Source organism: Cryptotermes secundus, unplaced genomic scaffold (assembly GCF_002891405.2).
Source record: "Cryptotermes secundus unplaced genomic scaffold, Csec_1.0 scaffold588, whole genome shotgun sequence".
Lineage (NCBI taxonomy): Eukaryota > Metazoa > Arthropoda > Insecta > Blattodea > Kalotermitidae > Cryptotermes > Cryptotermes secundus.
In genome coordinates, this window is record NW_019737990.1 from 185,508 (window position 1) to 202,912 (window position 17,405).

The following is a 17,405-nucleotide window of genomic DNA, read 5'->3' on the forward strand; positions in this document are numbered from 1 at the left end:
GCATCTGTTGATTTTGTTCTAGTTTACTGTCTGGTGACATTCTTGTGATATACGGGCATACTTTTGAAAAGTTGTGTCTTCCTTTCCTGTGCTGTAGGAAATTCTGAAATTTTGTGAGCACTGGTTTGGAAAGGAATTCTTTACTGTAGTATTTTTTACCAACGTTTCCCAGCACAGTAAATATAAATTGAAATGAACAGATTATATTTGAGGATTTTATGGTGCTGAAAATTACAGATTATGGTCATGTGTGTTTTGACACCATGTGTGTAGTTTGGTAGATGGTTACTAGCCTCTCATTTGCACCCTGAAGGAACTAAAGATGGCTCTTTCTCAGAATAAGTTGGGTACATTCACCAGACTCAGCATTTTTCTTTCTGGGATCCTTGCCAGCTGTCATAGCTACAGCTACCATGTATGTCCTTCTTCGAAGAAGCTCCTGTTAGAGGCTTCCTTTAAAGTAATTGGTTGGGGGAATAGGTAAAAAGATAAAGGTGTCCCTTTGCTTAATTTAGCACAGTGCCATGAAAATATATGGCATATTAAAGGTGTACATGCATGCATTCTTAATTTCCGCACTAAGCTGAGATGAATGGTTAATTTCATGCCCCAGTTGCTTTGTGCCTGGAGAAATAGCCCCAGTACCCATTGATTAAGAGTCTGTGTGGGGACCAAGTGCCAGTCTTGGACCCTGTGGAAAGGAGGAAATCCTTTTGCCTCTGCCAAGAATCAGATCCTGATTCTCCAAGAATAAAATTTCCATACACACATTTAAACTTTTTAATAATACTTTTTTTCAGCTGACCCTAGTGTTATGGGCCCCTGTAGGATAGAAGATAAACATTTTTTAAAAATAATTTTAATTTTTTAATAATATTGGGTATATTTCCTTTGGGGCACGTAGTAGCATAGTTGGTTGAGGCACTATGCTACAAGCTGGAAGGTCGCGGGTTCAAGTTCCGATGAGGTCATTGGATTTTTTTTTTTAATTTACTAATCCTTCCAGCAGCACTATGGCCCTGGGGTTGACTCAGCCTCTAACGGAAATGAGTAACAGGAATTAATTAAATAATTTTCCTGGAGAGTAAAGCGCGGCCGGCGCGTAAGGCTGACAACCTTACTGCCATCTTTCAGCTGATTCTCTAGATAATGTGGGACCTTCAACGTCTCACAACCCTATGGGCCTTCACAGCCTGTTACAGGAATAGCTTTACTTTTCTTTTTATATTTTCTTTATTTTTTTCCAATTTTTGCCTTTTTCAAAAAATCGCAATTTGTGTGGCAGATGCTTGGAATACCCTCTTCCCCCTTCAAGTACCCATGAATGCTGCTCCACAATTTTTGGTAGTTCCTTAACTCTTAGCTTTATGTGGTTATGAGAATGACACAAATTTGATTTAATTGGGAAGGTTTTCAGAATTTTATTTTGTGGAGTTTGTCGTTCAAATAATAGACGGAATAATAAAATATGGCGTTTTCTTGGACCTGTCTTTCTCTGGGTAATCTTACTTTTTGGTATTTCAAGTGCAAAAATATATCTCATGGAAAGGATTTATGGCTTGGTGAAATATTAAATTGTCAGATGATTGGAAAAGTCTATAATGGCTGGTGCCAGTTGATATTTTTTGTTGTTGATATCATTGGTTCACCATCCCTGGTGCAGATAGCGAGTGCTGATTGATTATGAGTCAGCATTTGTGTGGAGTGTATATATGTTCTTTTGATAGAATAAATGCAGTAAATATAGATTGAGAACATAAAGATCAAGGTCAGACATGTAGTTAAGTTTATGGAAGAGATTCCTATTCATCAAATGACGGAACCACGAGGTGGTAGACACTCAACTTCCTTTAAAGAGAGGCAGTATAAAGGACACGGACCAAATTGGTTCTAAAAATTTTAGCAAATCCTTTTTAAAACCACACTTGTAAACGGACTAATTGGTGTAATTTATAAATATTTTAATGTATTCATGCATGTCGCTGTAGTTGTTAAAGGATCAGATTTTGTATTCATGGCATTGTGATGATGTATGTAAGTATGTACTGATATTGGCCAAATACATTGTGCTCGTAATGTTAGTTTCTGCCTGTGTTGATACATCCTTCTGAAGATAGTCTCTAAGACCGAAACATGACAAGGGTGAAAGATCAAAAAGGAAAGAAAGAAAAAACATTTTATGAGTCACACTGAACAGAGTTGTAATTATGGATGAGAACATAAAGGTCAAGCTCAGACATGCTGCTACGTTTATGGATGAGAACATAAAGATCAAGGTGAGACGTAATGGTATGTTTATTGATGAGAACATAAAGATCAAGGTCAGACATGCCGTTAAGTTTATGGATAAGAACATAAAGATCAAGGTCAGGCATGCTGCTATGTTTATGGACTACCAAGTAAGCATTGACCCAGTAGCCTCGGGGCTAAGCTGCCAAACATGCATTGACTTTTGTAGCTTTGTAGATTTGGTGTAATGTTCAGGTGGTTTCTTGAGGGAGCAGATGAAAGGCTTCCACAACTTGCTGATTTAGAAACCCACGTTTACTTGAATGCGTGGGAGGCCCTACTGACAACATATTTTACTGCCGGCATAACTCTCAGGTTCGTTTAGGCACACAGCCCCACCACTACAACGTAGTGAGTAGAGATACCAGTGGCGGTATCGTACTACAGGTGCTCCTCTTCATATGAGAATTTGAAAAAAAAGTGTTTCCATTTTAATATAATCAACTAATTTAGACTGATTTTAATTAATAGTGTTCACTTCAGTATAAATTTATCTATCTATCTATCTATCTATCTATGGCTTATAGGCCTTTGTTTGACCTTGGCCACTTTTTCAGTTTCTTGATCTTTAACACAGTCGGTAGGATTCCTTGGACAGGAGATGAGCCCACTGTAAGGCTGCTACCTGCACACAGACATCTATGCCTCAAGTGGGATTTGAAGCCATGGTCTCGCTGTTTGAGCAGGCAAAGACAGTTCATGCCTTAGACCGTGTGGCCACTGAGATTAGCTTCAATGTGAATTACTTGCGGACAAATCAAGAGAGGCCAGTAAAATGGGAAGCGGTTTAGTGTGTGGTGGTGTGCAGGAGAAATGCAAGGACACAAAGAAAAATTATGTTTGTTTTATGCAGTTTCACTCTCTGTGACTTTATTTTGGAACACAGTTGTCACATAAATTTAGGAATGCCTGTGCTGTTGTGTTAGACTTAACTCTTTAACATTTGGGAATTGTGATTTGCAACTTGTAATAAGGCTCACCTTTCTTTCTGCTTTGAGGTGATGATGATGTTGGGGCAGCACTCATCACATCAACCCCTGGTGGCGGACATGGGGACTGCTTCTGAAGCATGGATACTAACTCCACATTTATTGTGTGTTGTCTGAAATTCTAATTGAATCTGAGCAATGGAACTGCGTGAAACTGTCAGCACATGCTACCACAGCATTTAGGGTGTCTTGGTAGAAGTTTGTATTGAGCTGTGAATTTCCGTGTTACAGGCAAGTGACCGAGCTGAGCCAAATGCACACCGTCTAGAGAGATTGTGGCATGAGCACGTGGCACAGAATGGCGAGAAGTCATCATTGTCACATGTTATGTGGAGGTTTTGTCGTACGCGTTGCATTGTTGCCATGGTATTCATGGCATTTGCTGTTGTCTTCCAGTTCCTAGGACCTGTGAGTTTAAGAAAATGTTAGAGTTTGTTTGACATGTTTCAGTATTTAAATATAAATTATCCTTATTTTCAGTTTATCATTAACTAGCTTCTCTCCCAGTATATAATAGGAAGTGTACTACATTGGAAGGTTATAAAGGTTGTCATAATATCATGAATATGAATTCATAGAATTGTAAGGAAATTAACCAATCCACTACAATCTAAAGCCTTGCTGTTTTGTAAATTGTTAAAAATTTATGTTGTTTTAGGAATAGCATGGTTTTTCTGTTTTCTAAGCTCTCTTAAATACAAAAAAAAATACTAGGGCTGAGTGTTCTCATCCAGTAAGTATGAAAAAGCTCCCCATGGAGGTTCTCTACAATAATGCTAAATTTGATCAAAGTAGGTGCAGTTTAGTGGAGTATTATAAAGAACATACAGACACACAGTCCTATTTGTAGGTGTAAGAGATTTAATTTCCTTTTATTGTGTTCTCTTTGGTAGGCATTAATACAGCAGTTCATTCTTCAGTATGTAGAAGACAAATCAGTGCCCCTGTGGTGGGGTTTAACTCTGGTGTTTATTCTCTTCTGGTGCCAGCTGCTACGGAATTATTGTTTTGGAGCAGGCTATGTGATGGGATTACATACAGGTACAAATATGCAGGGTGTCCCAGGAGGAAAGATCAGTATTCTGGGAGATCAGAGTATCTGTCATTCTGAACAAAAACGTGTGTGTGTGTGTACATGTGTCTTATTGCAAATCGTTTCCAAGGTAGAGCTATTTCACTGTACAGTTCCAATTTATTGATAAGAAAGGGATATTACATACTGTTTCTAATTCTGGTATTTATTGTTCAAGTGATAATGTTGGTACAGCTTACCTAGCATAATAAATTTTCAAAAATTACACCATCAACATCAGTGCACTTTGCAGCTCGTGTGAGGACATGGCATGTTACTTGTGTGTACAGTGAAATAGCTCTATCTTGGAAACCATTCAGAATAGGACACATGTACCTATACACTTTTTTGCTTAGAATGTCCGATACTACGACCTCTCAGAATATTGATCTTTCCTCCAGGGCCATCCTGTGTAGGATTAGGATTTAAAGTTTGTGCAACAACTGAAAGTGATAAGCTGTCCTCAGGTGACCAGCCACATACTACTTTCAACATTATGGGAATGATAGTCACTATAAAGGAGTTCTTGTTGAGTGCATGGGTGTTTTATGCCTTAAGGTTGCCCATTCAAGGTATGGCATACTCTCAAAGATGTTTTAGACCATCTGTACCCATAATTGGCCAAGTAAGTTTAATATTCTCAAAGAGAATAATGGTAATCATTGTAAATGTAATAGTTGATGCTACAAATGTAATGTATGAGGAGTTACATCTTTGGGCATATAACACCATGTAGACCATTGAAAGTTAGCCAGTTTTTTGGGGGGGAATATGTCGTCTCCATCTTCAGGGTTGAAGAGTAAGCCAAACAAGAAACCAGCTTGAAACAGGCAGTAAGCTCCTAGAAGACGGAACCCTCCATAGCCTCCGCATTGAGAACGTCAGGTTATAGTATACATTCATCCCGTTGAAATGTATGATGGAGATCATATTTCTGATGACATTTGCTTATGTTTATTTATGATTTGTTTTATGTCAGTAGCTCAGAGGATATAGTGCCTAATTCTAGGGTTATTATTGAATTTGAAAGGATATAAAAGGAAGCAGTTGTTGCCTATTTTAAGTTACTGTCTCCGCATTTGCCTCGAGGGACTGAGTGGAACCACAGATAACCTCTGACGGGTTAGTTGGAGTCATGGCTGAGATAAAACTGGACACTTCCCGAATACAAGTCAAAAGTGTTGTAGTCGATTGCTCCACAGCTCTGCTTCCTGCCTGCTTCACACTGATTTCTTGCTTGACTTATTCTTAAGCCCTGAAGATGTAAGTGACATACTCCTACAAAATGTTGGTTGACTTTCAGCAGACTACACAGCATTATATCCCAGATGACAGAACTCTTTATAACAACTGCTGTGAGAACCTCGAATCATACATATTACTCACATGTTAATAAAGCACAACCTGGAGGTTGTGGTGCAAGGGCCGAGGAGGCGTACCCCTCATACATTCATTAACATGTTATTAAGTACATACTTTGTTGTTGCAAAGTGATATGAATTAAGTTACAATCCAATTTGTGATCCCTCACAGCCATTAGGGTCCAAGGGGCAGTGCAGCATCTCATCTACAAGAAGATGCTTTTATTGCGGAGCGGAGGTGAGAGAGTTCTTGGTCAAGTACTCACGTTCTGCACCAACGAGCAGGAGCGCCTATTTGAAGCTTGCCATATGGGCATTTTGCTGCTTAGTAAGTGAACCTTGCTTGCATATACCCTTTCGCGCAATCTAGACCAAATTTTAATTTTTAATTTGGGTAAATGTGAAGGTAAAGCTATCCCTGTAACAGGCCATGGAGGCCCATAGGGTTGTGAGAGGTTGAGACTCCCACATTTTTTAGACAGTGGGCTCACAGATGGCAGTGAGATTGTCAGCCTTTTGTTCTGGCTGCCCTTTACTCCACAGGAAGATTCTTGGTACTCAATTCTGTTAGAGGCTGAGGCTACCCCAGGGCCATAGTGTGGCTGGAAGTATTAGATCAAATGAAAAATCCATTGACCTCATCAGGAATCAAACCATGAACTTCTGGCTTGCAGCATAGTGCCTCAACCAACTGTGCCACTGCGTGCCCCTTTAATTTGGGTACCAATCCCATAGTCCTTTTCCATACTTTTCTTTTATCTGCCCTATGGTCTTTCCTCTTCCTTCCTACCCCTCCTTAACGTTAAAATAGATAAAGAATTTGCAATATGTTGCTGTTATAGAGGAGTAACAATGTGGAATTAATCTTATTGTTTCTTGAAGAAAGCAGTCTTCTGGGATTTGGCACTGTGTATATGTGGTGTTAACGGTGCCAAATCCCAGAAGACTGCTTTCTTCATAGTCACCGCCGTGAAAGCCTCAAATCTTACTTATTGTTTCTTACTTTCCATTGAAAATTGGAACCTGACCTATATTTCCAGCTTTTATATGTGGTTTATTATTATCCTTTAAGAGACGGGCAATTTAAATTCCCGTAATGGCAGCAGGCCGGAGTTAATTTAAATGTCCGCCATTGTAGAGTATTAAAAATTGTAAGCATGTTACTGAAAATGCTGTGATTTCTACAATTTTTGTGATAAACGAACGAAATAAACGCTGCTTTTATCTAGAAAGAATATAGAATCAGATATTGTAAGTTACAGATTTTAAAATCTGTAAAATTTTTTACACAGATTCCAAAAATTTTTTTCCCCAATTTTGATCGTCTGTTCACAAATATGCATACAGTTTCTGCACAAAACGTTTCTGCAGTATAAATGCATGCTGCTGACATCCTCTCTTACTATGTCTTATCTGGCAAAAGGGGAGGAAGTTTATGTTTGTATTGCACGTTCTCCAGTCACGGCGGAACCTTTCTGTATGCACGAGTGTGGGCAAAGTCTTATTGTACTTTGTCATTCAGAAACTCTGCCTGTTTATGTCTCGGACTAGACACACACAGGTAGTGTTCTTGGAATATCCCCGCAATGCCCCCTTGCTTCCTCGCCACTTTCAGAGTCATCTGTACCACATTCTGAATCAGTGTCATTTATCAGCGGCTTCTCAATTTCGGCTTCTTCCATGCGAAATGAGGCCATGGTGGGTAGTTGAAATTGTGATGTTTTATAAGCGTTCTGATTAGAGGAGGCCACTCGACATCACTGGCTGACTTCCTCTAATATGAGACTGAGGTGTCGTGTGTGCTCTTCACGTGGGAAACTGAGTTACATCCGGACAAAGTGCATGAATTGCGATGTCGGACTCTGCGTTCAGTTAGATGACGCAGGAGGGAAGACTGTCCACTTATAAAGCGGGTGCCCAAAAATAATGGAAGTAGAACAAGAATTTATATCTTAAAATTAGAATTTAAAATACTTTGCGCATGCCTGGACTGCGCGTACCCATACGGTGTCGCACAGCCACTCGGCTATACTTTAAAGGTCTCCATACAGTGTCGCTAGGCTCTTAAAGGTTATTATAAAATGGCAAGGTTGTCCCTGTGCATATCAAATTAAGCACTACACCATGAAGGTGTATGGGATGGAGAATGTATATATCCACATATTCTTCACTTTGGCACTGGTTAGAAGTTAGTGGTCTGTTTCACGCCCCGGTCGCTTTACCCCTCAGGAGTGAGCCCTTAGTACCCATTGGATAGGAGGTTGGGTGGGCCCCAGAACCAGTCTGGATGATGTGAAGAGGAGAAATATTTTACCCCTAATAGGACTTGAACTGTGACCCATCGGCCATCCATCTTGTACTTAGTCACTATACTGACTGCACTGTCCTGGTCCTTTTTATTGTTATAACAAAAAGAAATCTAAAGCATGAAGATCAGTGTCTTCTGGGTATGTAATCTGGTAGCCATTACCAACATTCTGGTGGAATTTGCTGTTTATGTCTTCCAAGTAGAAGAGTCAGCCAAACAGGGAGGCAGATGACCAGAACTGCAACCCTGAGTAAAACGGTAGACATAGGCAAGCTTTGAAATGAATACTTGGTCCTTGAAAGGATCAAGAATCTTCCTCATATATTTGTTTTAGTATTTGCCTCTCCTCTGTTGTTCACTTTCCCCAGTCATGGTCCTTCCACTCTCCATATATCTGTATAGCTTTCTTCCATGCTTGGATTACTCTCCCGACTTGAGGATGGAGACAGTATGTTCCTCAGAAACATTGACAATGATTTCGCAGACTACATGGCACCATGTTCCAGAAGACAGTGTTCTATAGGTATCACCATGTTATCTCAAACCTCACAAATCAAGACTGATTTGTGGTGCTCAGTTTTCTAACTGTGTATTAATTTGGGTTTTCTTAATACAGCCACACCTGTGATGTTTGTGATGTGTCTGACATATTCACTTTTGGTGCTGGGCCCTTGGGCACTTGTTGGCAACATTGTCATCCTCCTCTTCTACCCCATCATGGTGAGTAAAGCTCTTACCAACAAACCATTTCTGTTTAGAATTGTGTGGTATTCTGAATATCATGGTACTTCTCATACTGACGGCAACACAGAGAGAGTGAAGGGATTGAGACTGTTAGTCAGTTGGCAACTTCAGGATTGGGTCAGTTGTTAATAGAATCTGAACTGGCATACAGAATTACTGGGGTTTTGCACTTTTTCCATTGTCCGGAATTTTAGGTAATAGAGGACACGACGTTTCTGAAACTGGATCTGTTTCTGTCTTCAGGTGAGAAAGGAAGACACCTACTCAGTTGGGCCCCTTAGAAAAAGCTAATTTCAATCACTGGACACTGAGATTAGCTCTTTCTAAGGGCCCAACTGAGTAGGTGTCTTCATTTCTCACCTGAAGACAGAAACAGATCCAGTTTCAGAAACGCTGTGTGTCATCCGCCATTGTCAGAACCCTTTAGAATCTACTGAATTGGCATGTCTGTTACCAGGCAAGCTGTCAGTGTTTGGATGAACCAGGGTTACCAAAAATATAGAAAGACGTACCTAGACAAAAATATCATGAAGAGTTTCCTTTGGGAACTTCACCTAAAGAACTAAGTGACTCTTAGCGCTAAATGGAACCAGATAACTGGAGTACTGCAGAACACTGTCACTTCAAAGGAGATTTTCAAACTGGGGCCAGTGAATAACCCCATCAGCAAATGTAGCTAGACTATATAGCATTGGCTAGAGGGATGATAGATCAGTAAGAAATTGGAAAGAATTTGAAAGGTAGCAGTGATGATGTAATCCAGGCACTCTCCTGGCTTTTGCTTGGAGGGACTGAGGAAGACTGTGAAAAACCTCAGTCAGACTGGCCAGTGTTCCAGCTGAGATTCAAAGTTAAGTGCCTCCTAAACAGTGTTAAGAGCATTACCACTATGCTGTCTTGTTTGGTGGACTGCTGATAATGAAATCAAATTTGTTTAAGGGAAGAAATATGGTATGTATGATAAATTGTGCATTTCAACTTCTTTTGGCTTAAACATATGGCAGTTTGCTGTTTCAAATTAATTAACTGTCAGCCATTTATGTTCTGGTATTTTCTTTGATTCTAATTCTTTTAAAACTTAAGGAAAACTTTGAGGGGAAAAGAAGGCAAAATAAATTATTTATTTTCTGTTGCTTGATCAGAAATAGAAAAGGGCATAAAATATTCTTATATTTTTTATGAGGAAAGACCATTTCTCTACACTGTTGTAGCCATCCTTGTAGTTTCCTAACTCGGAGAGAGAAACCTGACTCCTCTCAGGTCATGTTGACTGGCCACAACTTGGGTGACTGGGAGCACACTTAGGTACAGAACCATCCACACGCAAACAACACCAATCGACAGTTCTCAGAGGATTTCTTACTAACTGCATTAATACTGTTACAGATGCACAGTAGTAATCAAACGTAAGGGTGTCACTTGGGTTCAGCCCTGTTTACTGAGGCCTAATAGTCACAATAGTGTGAGAAGAACAAAACAAACAGGTGGTTGGGGATACGCTGGGTGTGTGTCCCCAGTGAGTGAAATTTTCAATGTTCCAGGTAGCATCTGTGAGTACAGGCAGCTGTCCTGGTTTACAAAAATTCTGGCAAAAGATATCATACTTCAATTTTGATTAGCTAGACTGGGGAAGGTGGGAGGCTGCTTAATATGCCTCTTCAAATAAAAAAAAGAACTCAAACTAAAATTTAGGGTAGTGTGGGTTCAAAAAGACCCTGCTAAAATTACAGCTTCTGCACCAGTCAGTGTTAGGATTTCGAAAGAACCTGGTTTCATGTTTCCCATTAAATTGGACTAATTAACTGTTGTGCAGCTGACTTCAAGCTTGGCCTAAGCCCCCCTCATTAAACCTGGAAAGGGACCTAACTCTCCAGAGAAAGAGAAAAAAAAAACACTAATTGTGAAAAGAAAGTAATTAATTTAAAAGAACCATGATCATACAAAAATAAATTAAATTTTCTCCTAATTTCAACTGCTTCACTATTTGCTTTTAGTTTGTTAATGATACTTCCAATAGCTTATATTGAATAGCATTGGATGGTAGGATTGTTATTGACCAAGGAGTGGGCATGTGCATTTGGTGGTTATCTGTGATCATGGAAGCAGAGGAATCTCCACTGCTGAGCAATGAATAGCTAAAACGTAACAGACTGAGAGGGCTTAGTGTAGTTATTAGCAGAATGCATAGATTAATTAGAGAGTTATAAATATTTCTAGCTAGGAGTGATAAGTAGTCAATAAATTCAGAAATGAATCCAAAACCCTTGCCTAGTCAGGAAACATGTGACAACTGGTGTCAGAAGTGAGACTGTACTGAGTAGTTGCTTTGTGGTATTCTCAAGATGGTCCAGGTGATGGAACACCTGCTGTCCGGCCAAGAAGCGATGGGGGCTGAAATGAAGGACGCAAGGGCCAAATAAAGGCCAATCAAGAAAGGCTGAAAGCAGAGATGGAGACCAAGATACACACCGCCATAAACACCATTTTAGAGAGAATGGTGACCACAATAAAGGTCTGATAAATCAAGAAAATGTAGTTCCTGTTGCCAGTATATTGTCATGTGTATGAGTGTGACTGTAGACAGGTTTTGGATTGATTACCGGATTTATTTTACTCCTTTTTTAAGTACAGCGCGTTTCTACACTCTACATTTCACTATTACACACACACTAATGTCCACAGGGATGTCCCTCTTCTTCTGGGTTCCCAAACTGTTCCCAGCCTCAGCTACCAGCTTTTAACAGTGGGCATTCCTCTGCACCCAGAGTCGTGTTGTTGCAGGCTGGTGGCCCTCTCACACCAATTTCCTGCTCTTCTAACTTACTCACTAACTGCCCTGCTTATAACATCTCAGCACAGACTGCACAGAAAAACTGTTCTTCTGTTGCTGTTTCCAATTTTTGTCATGCAAACATGCTTGTTTGCGAAGGCGTTACTCAGTAATGGCTGTTGTATAGGTGTTTCTTTTGCATTCGTTGCATAGCACTGGGTTTACATGCCAGAATATTTAAAGAAGGAATAATCAGACACCTTTGATGAAGATTGCGCTTGGGTGATTAGCACACCTGCTCTGTATTTGAGATGTCCCAGTATCAAATGTCGGATGAAAGACAAGTTGTTGTGCTAAGGATTTCATGGCTTTCCTCATTGCCTGTAAGCAGATGCTGAGATAATATCTCAAACTGTGACACTTTGTAGGGATTGAGGTTCTGACATCAGTGGTTATGAAGAGTTCCATCTTCTGGGGTATAATACCATGTAGTCCATTGAAAGCCAGCTGACATTTCAAGGGAACCTGTCGCCTTTATCTTCAGGGTCGAAGAATAAGCCAAGCAAGAAACCATTGTGAAGCATGTAGCAAGTAGAAACGTTGGTTGACTTTGAATGGGCTATGTGGTGTTACAGTCCCAAAGATAGAAGTCTTTATGACAACTTTCTTTCACATCATGTACTTACTTTGGGCTATGGTCCTGTATGAACCATCATGGCCTGCTTTGTGACAGATGCCCGTTCTTTACCATAATTTACCTTTAGTCTCCATCTATTCACTTTCAGATCATGTAAATCATTCTCTGCATCTTCCAGCCATGTCACTCTGGGCTTTATAACTTTTCTTCTACCTTCTTGCTTAATTTCCACACCAGTCAGGAATTCCCTGATCATATCATTTCATTCTCTATAATTGATTGAAAGTGTCATTAAATTAAGTTTAAATAAATGTGATTAAGTAAACATGAGTATGTGATCATTTTTCTTTCTGTTATGCAGGGAGCTATAGCAAATGTGACCAGCATGGTACGGATCAAGACGGTGAAGGTGACAGATCAGAGAGTAGGTCTCATGAGTGAGATTTTAAACAGTATTCGCCTTATCAAAATGTATGCCTGGGAAGATAGTTTTGCCAATAAAATAGCAGGTAAGTATGGAGAACATACAAAATTAAGAAAATGGGATGTGATGTCATGTAGTCCGAATGCAAATTCACTGACATTTTGTAGGAATGTACGACCTCCACCTTTGGGGTCAATCCTGAAGATTGAGGCAGTGCGGTTCTCCAAAATTAAAGTGCAGTTTTACTGGACTGCATAGTGACAGCAGAAAACATTGTTCTTCATAGCCACTGCTGTGACCGCCTCAGATCAAACATATGAGTATCAAAACTAAATTTGTAGTAACAGTAATTCACTGGTTCATCACTACGTATGTCCTAGGATGTGGTGCCACATAATCTGATACATATTTATTAATATTTCAGAGGAACTTCCTGCTTCCATCATCAGAGTAAAAGAATATTCAGTTGTAAGTTAAACCTATTTGGGCCATATGATCACTTTAATTTTATACCACTCCCATTGTTTCACTTTTAGTTGTAGTTTGTCCCCTCCCTTCCCTATGACACTTATCAGTTTTTCCCACATGCATTACTTGTCTAGCCTGAAGATAGAGGCAGTAGATTCCTCTGGAATGTTTGTACGCCTCCACCAAACTATACGGTGCCATGTCCCAAACTGTAATCTTCATAGTCATGCTGTGAGAACCATAGATCTCACACCAATAAAGCTAACTGCTTTCACTGCGCAGTGTTATAATTTACCTTCATCTTGTTATCAGGCATTGCACAAATAGTTCTGCAGAATGTAGAGAAGTGTGACTGACAGATGTCTATTAGTTTTGTTGTCCTTTGACAGTTCTGGTGCAGAAAACAGAAATTAATGGCACTGACCACGCGACACCCTGTATCATCTAAAGTTGGCACTAACTTCGCCAAACAAGTGGCGGTTGCTCGGTCAGTTAAAACCAGGCAGTTTGTTTTGTATGTTTATGTTTGTCCTCTGACAGTTGAGATTGTCACCAATCATTTGAAAGTTAGTACAGGTACAAGTCATATGTTTGTCTAAATAAGTGATATTTTAAAATTTGTAATTAGAATATCAGTAGGTGTGTAGTGTTAGGTTTATAGATTGTAGTGGCCAAATGCTTGTAAAAATAACTACAGCTTCCATCTGTTTATTTTTTTTAATGATTTCTTCACTAGCTTAGACATTATAGCATCAATTGATACGATTAGTGAATTGGAAAGGACTTGAAAAAAACTTGTTGTGGCCTGATTTGAGGTAGTGTCACAATGTTGCTTAGAGGACCTGAGGAAAACCACAGAAATGTAAGTCAAGATAGGTAACTTTGAGGCCAAGATCTTGGCCTGGGATTTCCTGAGTATGGGAAAGGAGTGCTGTGTACTCAGCCACAGTGTTTGCTACAAACTCTTGAAGAATCTGGATATATGTAAATGTTTGTGCAGATGTACGAAACATGGAGAGGAAACAACTGCAGACAGCAGCGTTTTTGCAGTCATTCAGTAACACTATTACACCTGCCATCACCCTGTTGGCATCAATCTCCACCTTTCTTGGATACAGGTACTGTATTAAATACAGCACGTCTGTATGAATCTCTGACAGTTTAATATAGTATTATGGTACAAGAGAGAAAGTCAGTAAATAGGTCACAAATGAATATAAAGCATAAAACATGTGATGTTCAAAAGTGGGAAAACGTTTATTTCTCGACATACCCTCCACCAATATTGATACACTTGTCGCACCTCTGTTTCAACCTCTTTGTTATCAGTGAAACATTTGCCACCAAGGCTGAACTGCTTTATGCAAGAAACGCTTCCCAACATAAACAGGAAACATTTCTTTATGAATATCCTGTACAATGAGTCCTTTTGCCCACAAATATGCACAACAGAAAGCTGCTCTTTGGTAATACACTCCTCAAGCACAGTCGCCATTTTGACTACTGAAACTGGCTACCTAGGCTGTCATGAAGCTGGACTGTCCTGCTACCTAGTGATACACATAGAGAACATATTACATTCATTACAGCTGTTTTACTTCCATTTGTGACCTATTTACTGACTCCCTCATGGTGTAGAAACTTTTTAGTGTGTTTATAACTGACACTGGGGGCACGCGGTAGCGTAGTTGGTTGAAGCACTATGCTACAAGCCGGAAGGTCGCGGGTTCAATTCCCAATGAGGTCATTGGATTTTTTCAGTTGACCTAATCCTTCCAGCCGCACTATGGCCCTGGGGTCGACTCAGCCTCTAACAGAAATGAGTACCAGGAATTAATTAAATAATTTTCCTGGGGAGTAAAGCGTGGCCAGCACATAAGGCTGACAACCTTACCGCCATCTTTGGGCTGATTGTCTAGATAATGTGGGACCCTCAACGTCCCACAACCCTATGGGCCTTCATGGCCTGTTACAGGGATAGCTTTGCTCTTTTACTTTTATAACTGACAGTGTGTTTATATAAGTTATTATTTCTGTATAGAAAACAATACGCAGCCTACAAATTGGATTGTTTTAATTCCCTCATGTGCAAATTTGAATGCAGAAGGACCCATTTCTCATACATATTCTGGTAGCCTTACCTTGTGAATGTGGCAGTACACTCAACTCACTGTTTTCCAGAATATACAGGCAATGGATGTGTCAGTTGCATGAGGAGAAACTCTTACAAATATATTGTACCGCACACTCTAGTAGACAAGCCTGTACAGTATTAAACATAGGGAATATAGTGGATTTATGGAAAGATTTGATGTGTACTGTACTGAAATTGTACCTGCAAGAGAGGAGATGATGGACAGTGCTGCTGGTGTCAGCTGGGTGAACTAGTCCATGGGAGTGAGCATCACAACCTTTTTCTTAAAGTAACTACTTTCATTTTCTTTGAAATTTGTACCAGTTGTATGAGAATTCCAGATCCTTGGATACTGGATTACTGGGAGTTAGTTGTACAAAGTAACTAAAACTTTGAAGCAGGAGTAATACTTATATTATGAAATTAAAGTTCACCAATGCATTTAAGAAGAAAAAGAATAATTGGGAATGAGGGTTCAAAACACATCCACAAAGTCTCCTGCAATACTTGTACATTGATTTAGTAGTGATGGCTGAAGTGCATGAGGGTGAGAGTTGCATAGCTAATTTAGTATGTAAGATTTGAGGTTTTCACCGCGGTGACTATGAAGAATGCTGTTTTCTGGGATTTGGCCCCATGTAGATATTGTGTAAACTGATGTTTTCGAGGAACGTATCGCCTTCATCTTCAGGGTATAAAAATCCGCAAGTGCCACATCCCAGAAGACGGCATTCTTCTAATTTAATATTTTTCATAATATTATATTTCAGCACCGTGTTTCATTAAAGTATCACTCGTCTATCTCCTCTGTAATGCGACACTTTTTTTTATTTCAGATGACACAAACTTAACGTCTTTCATTCTGATTGTACATTCCCTCAGTGTGTGTTTTCAACTTCTCACTAATATAAGTAGGCCCTAAGTATCACTTAGAAGCAGGTAGTTGCATATGGATTCAGTATTTATTCATTATAAAGGAAGAACTCATCATTGTCTTAATTATTTAATTTGTAGTTCCTTCTGCTGATTGCACCAGTTCAGTGTATACTATAATTTTACAGTGTCATTTTGTTCAGTTTTACAGGTAACAACTTGTTTGCAACAGAGGCCTTTACAATATTTTCTGTGTTCACTGCAATGCAATTCACAGTTGGAACGTTACCATATGGTATCAAGTGCCTTGCAGAAGCTAATGTCAGCTGTCAGAAACTTCAGGTAAATGTCTTTCAATTAATTCAGATGATAACAGTTGGCACAGCAGATATTTGCTTATCAGGTGAGACAGCAAGATAAAATAGAATACTTTGAATGTAGGAATTGTAACATGTATGTATTAAATTGTTCTGTGAGTCCGTTAAGTTTGCATTGGAACCAAGATGTAACCTGGAGTATTCAGTTCATTTTGTCCATTTATTTGCTCAGTTGCAAACATTAAGCCAGTTCTGAAGGATTCTGACAGTGATATATCAGACTTTGAATTATTGGGTCTCTGGACTTGTCCAGTATATAGTTTAGCAGCTACCTGTATGGGAATCAGTTGAGGCTGCCTGTTGATTCACATTGTCCAGTGTTCCAGTGACAGAACCAACTGAGCAGGTACCTCCCTACCTTTTTGTATGAAGCAGGAAACAGATCTGGTCTTCGATTCTTGGCTGGACACCAAATGTCATGATTGAGAGTTTCAATGTGGTATCCATGCACAAGACTGCACAGTGTCACAACCCAGCAACCCACAATCTCATTACTTCTTGTAAGTGTCATTATTTTATTGTGAACTTTTGTGTTTGCAGAAGTTTGTTCTGAGACCCAATTATGAATCACCAGTAATTAAATCAGTTGGAAGGAATATAATTGAAATCAAGGACGGAACCTTCTCATGGGAAGCTTCTCAGCTAGATGAACCGCGTAAAAAGGGTATGTCTGTGTTTGTGTCAGATAATTTTATGCATTTGTGGATGCTGTATAATTAATTAATTGTAGATCTTGCTTTTGTTGTAATTATTCTCTGACATGTCTTCCATTTTTCATATCAGTGTTGTTTTCTCTTCAGAACAGTATTAGACATAGTTATTTAAAAACATTAATGCCTCGGTAAATTTTACGATGAAGTGATGCACTTTTTGTGCAGTTCAGATCTTTTTCAGTCTGCATTCCATGTTCTGTAAGTAGGGAGAGGCATATTAAATCTGTGTCAGTGTGTATACATATG

General features: G+C 39.4%; 1 protein-coding gene across 6 annotated transcripts in view; it reads left to right on the plus strand.

Moving 5' to 3' along the window:
* Positions 1–17,405, plus strand: part of LOC111870643 (multidrug resistance-associated protein 5) — a 164,573-nt gene that overhangs the window by 119,139 nt on the left and 28,029 nt on the right. For all 6 annotated transcript variants that reach the window (XM_033753952.1, XM_033753953.1, XM_033753954.1 and 3 more), the window contains 8 exons: positions 3,510–3,686; positions 4,172–4,319; positions 5,884–6,039; positions 8,636–8,739; positions 12,532–12,679; positions 14,063–14,180; positions 16,273–16,411; positions 16,987–17,110. In XM_033753952.1, the coding sequence (XP_033609843.1) occupies positions 3,510–3,686; positions 4,172–4,319; positions 5,884–6,039; positions 8,636–8,739; positions 12,532–12,679; positions 14,063–14,180; positions 16,273–16,411; positions 16,987–17,110 (1,114 nt within the window). The remainder of the gene's footprint in view (positions 1–3,509; positions 3,687–4,171; positions 4,320–5,883; positions 6,040–8,635; positions 8,740–12,531; positions 12,680–14,062; positions 14,181–16,272; positions 16,412–16,986; positions 17,111–17,405) is intronic.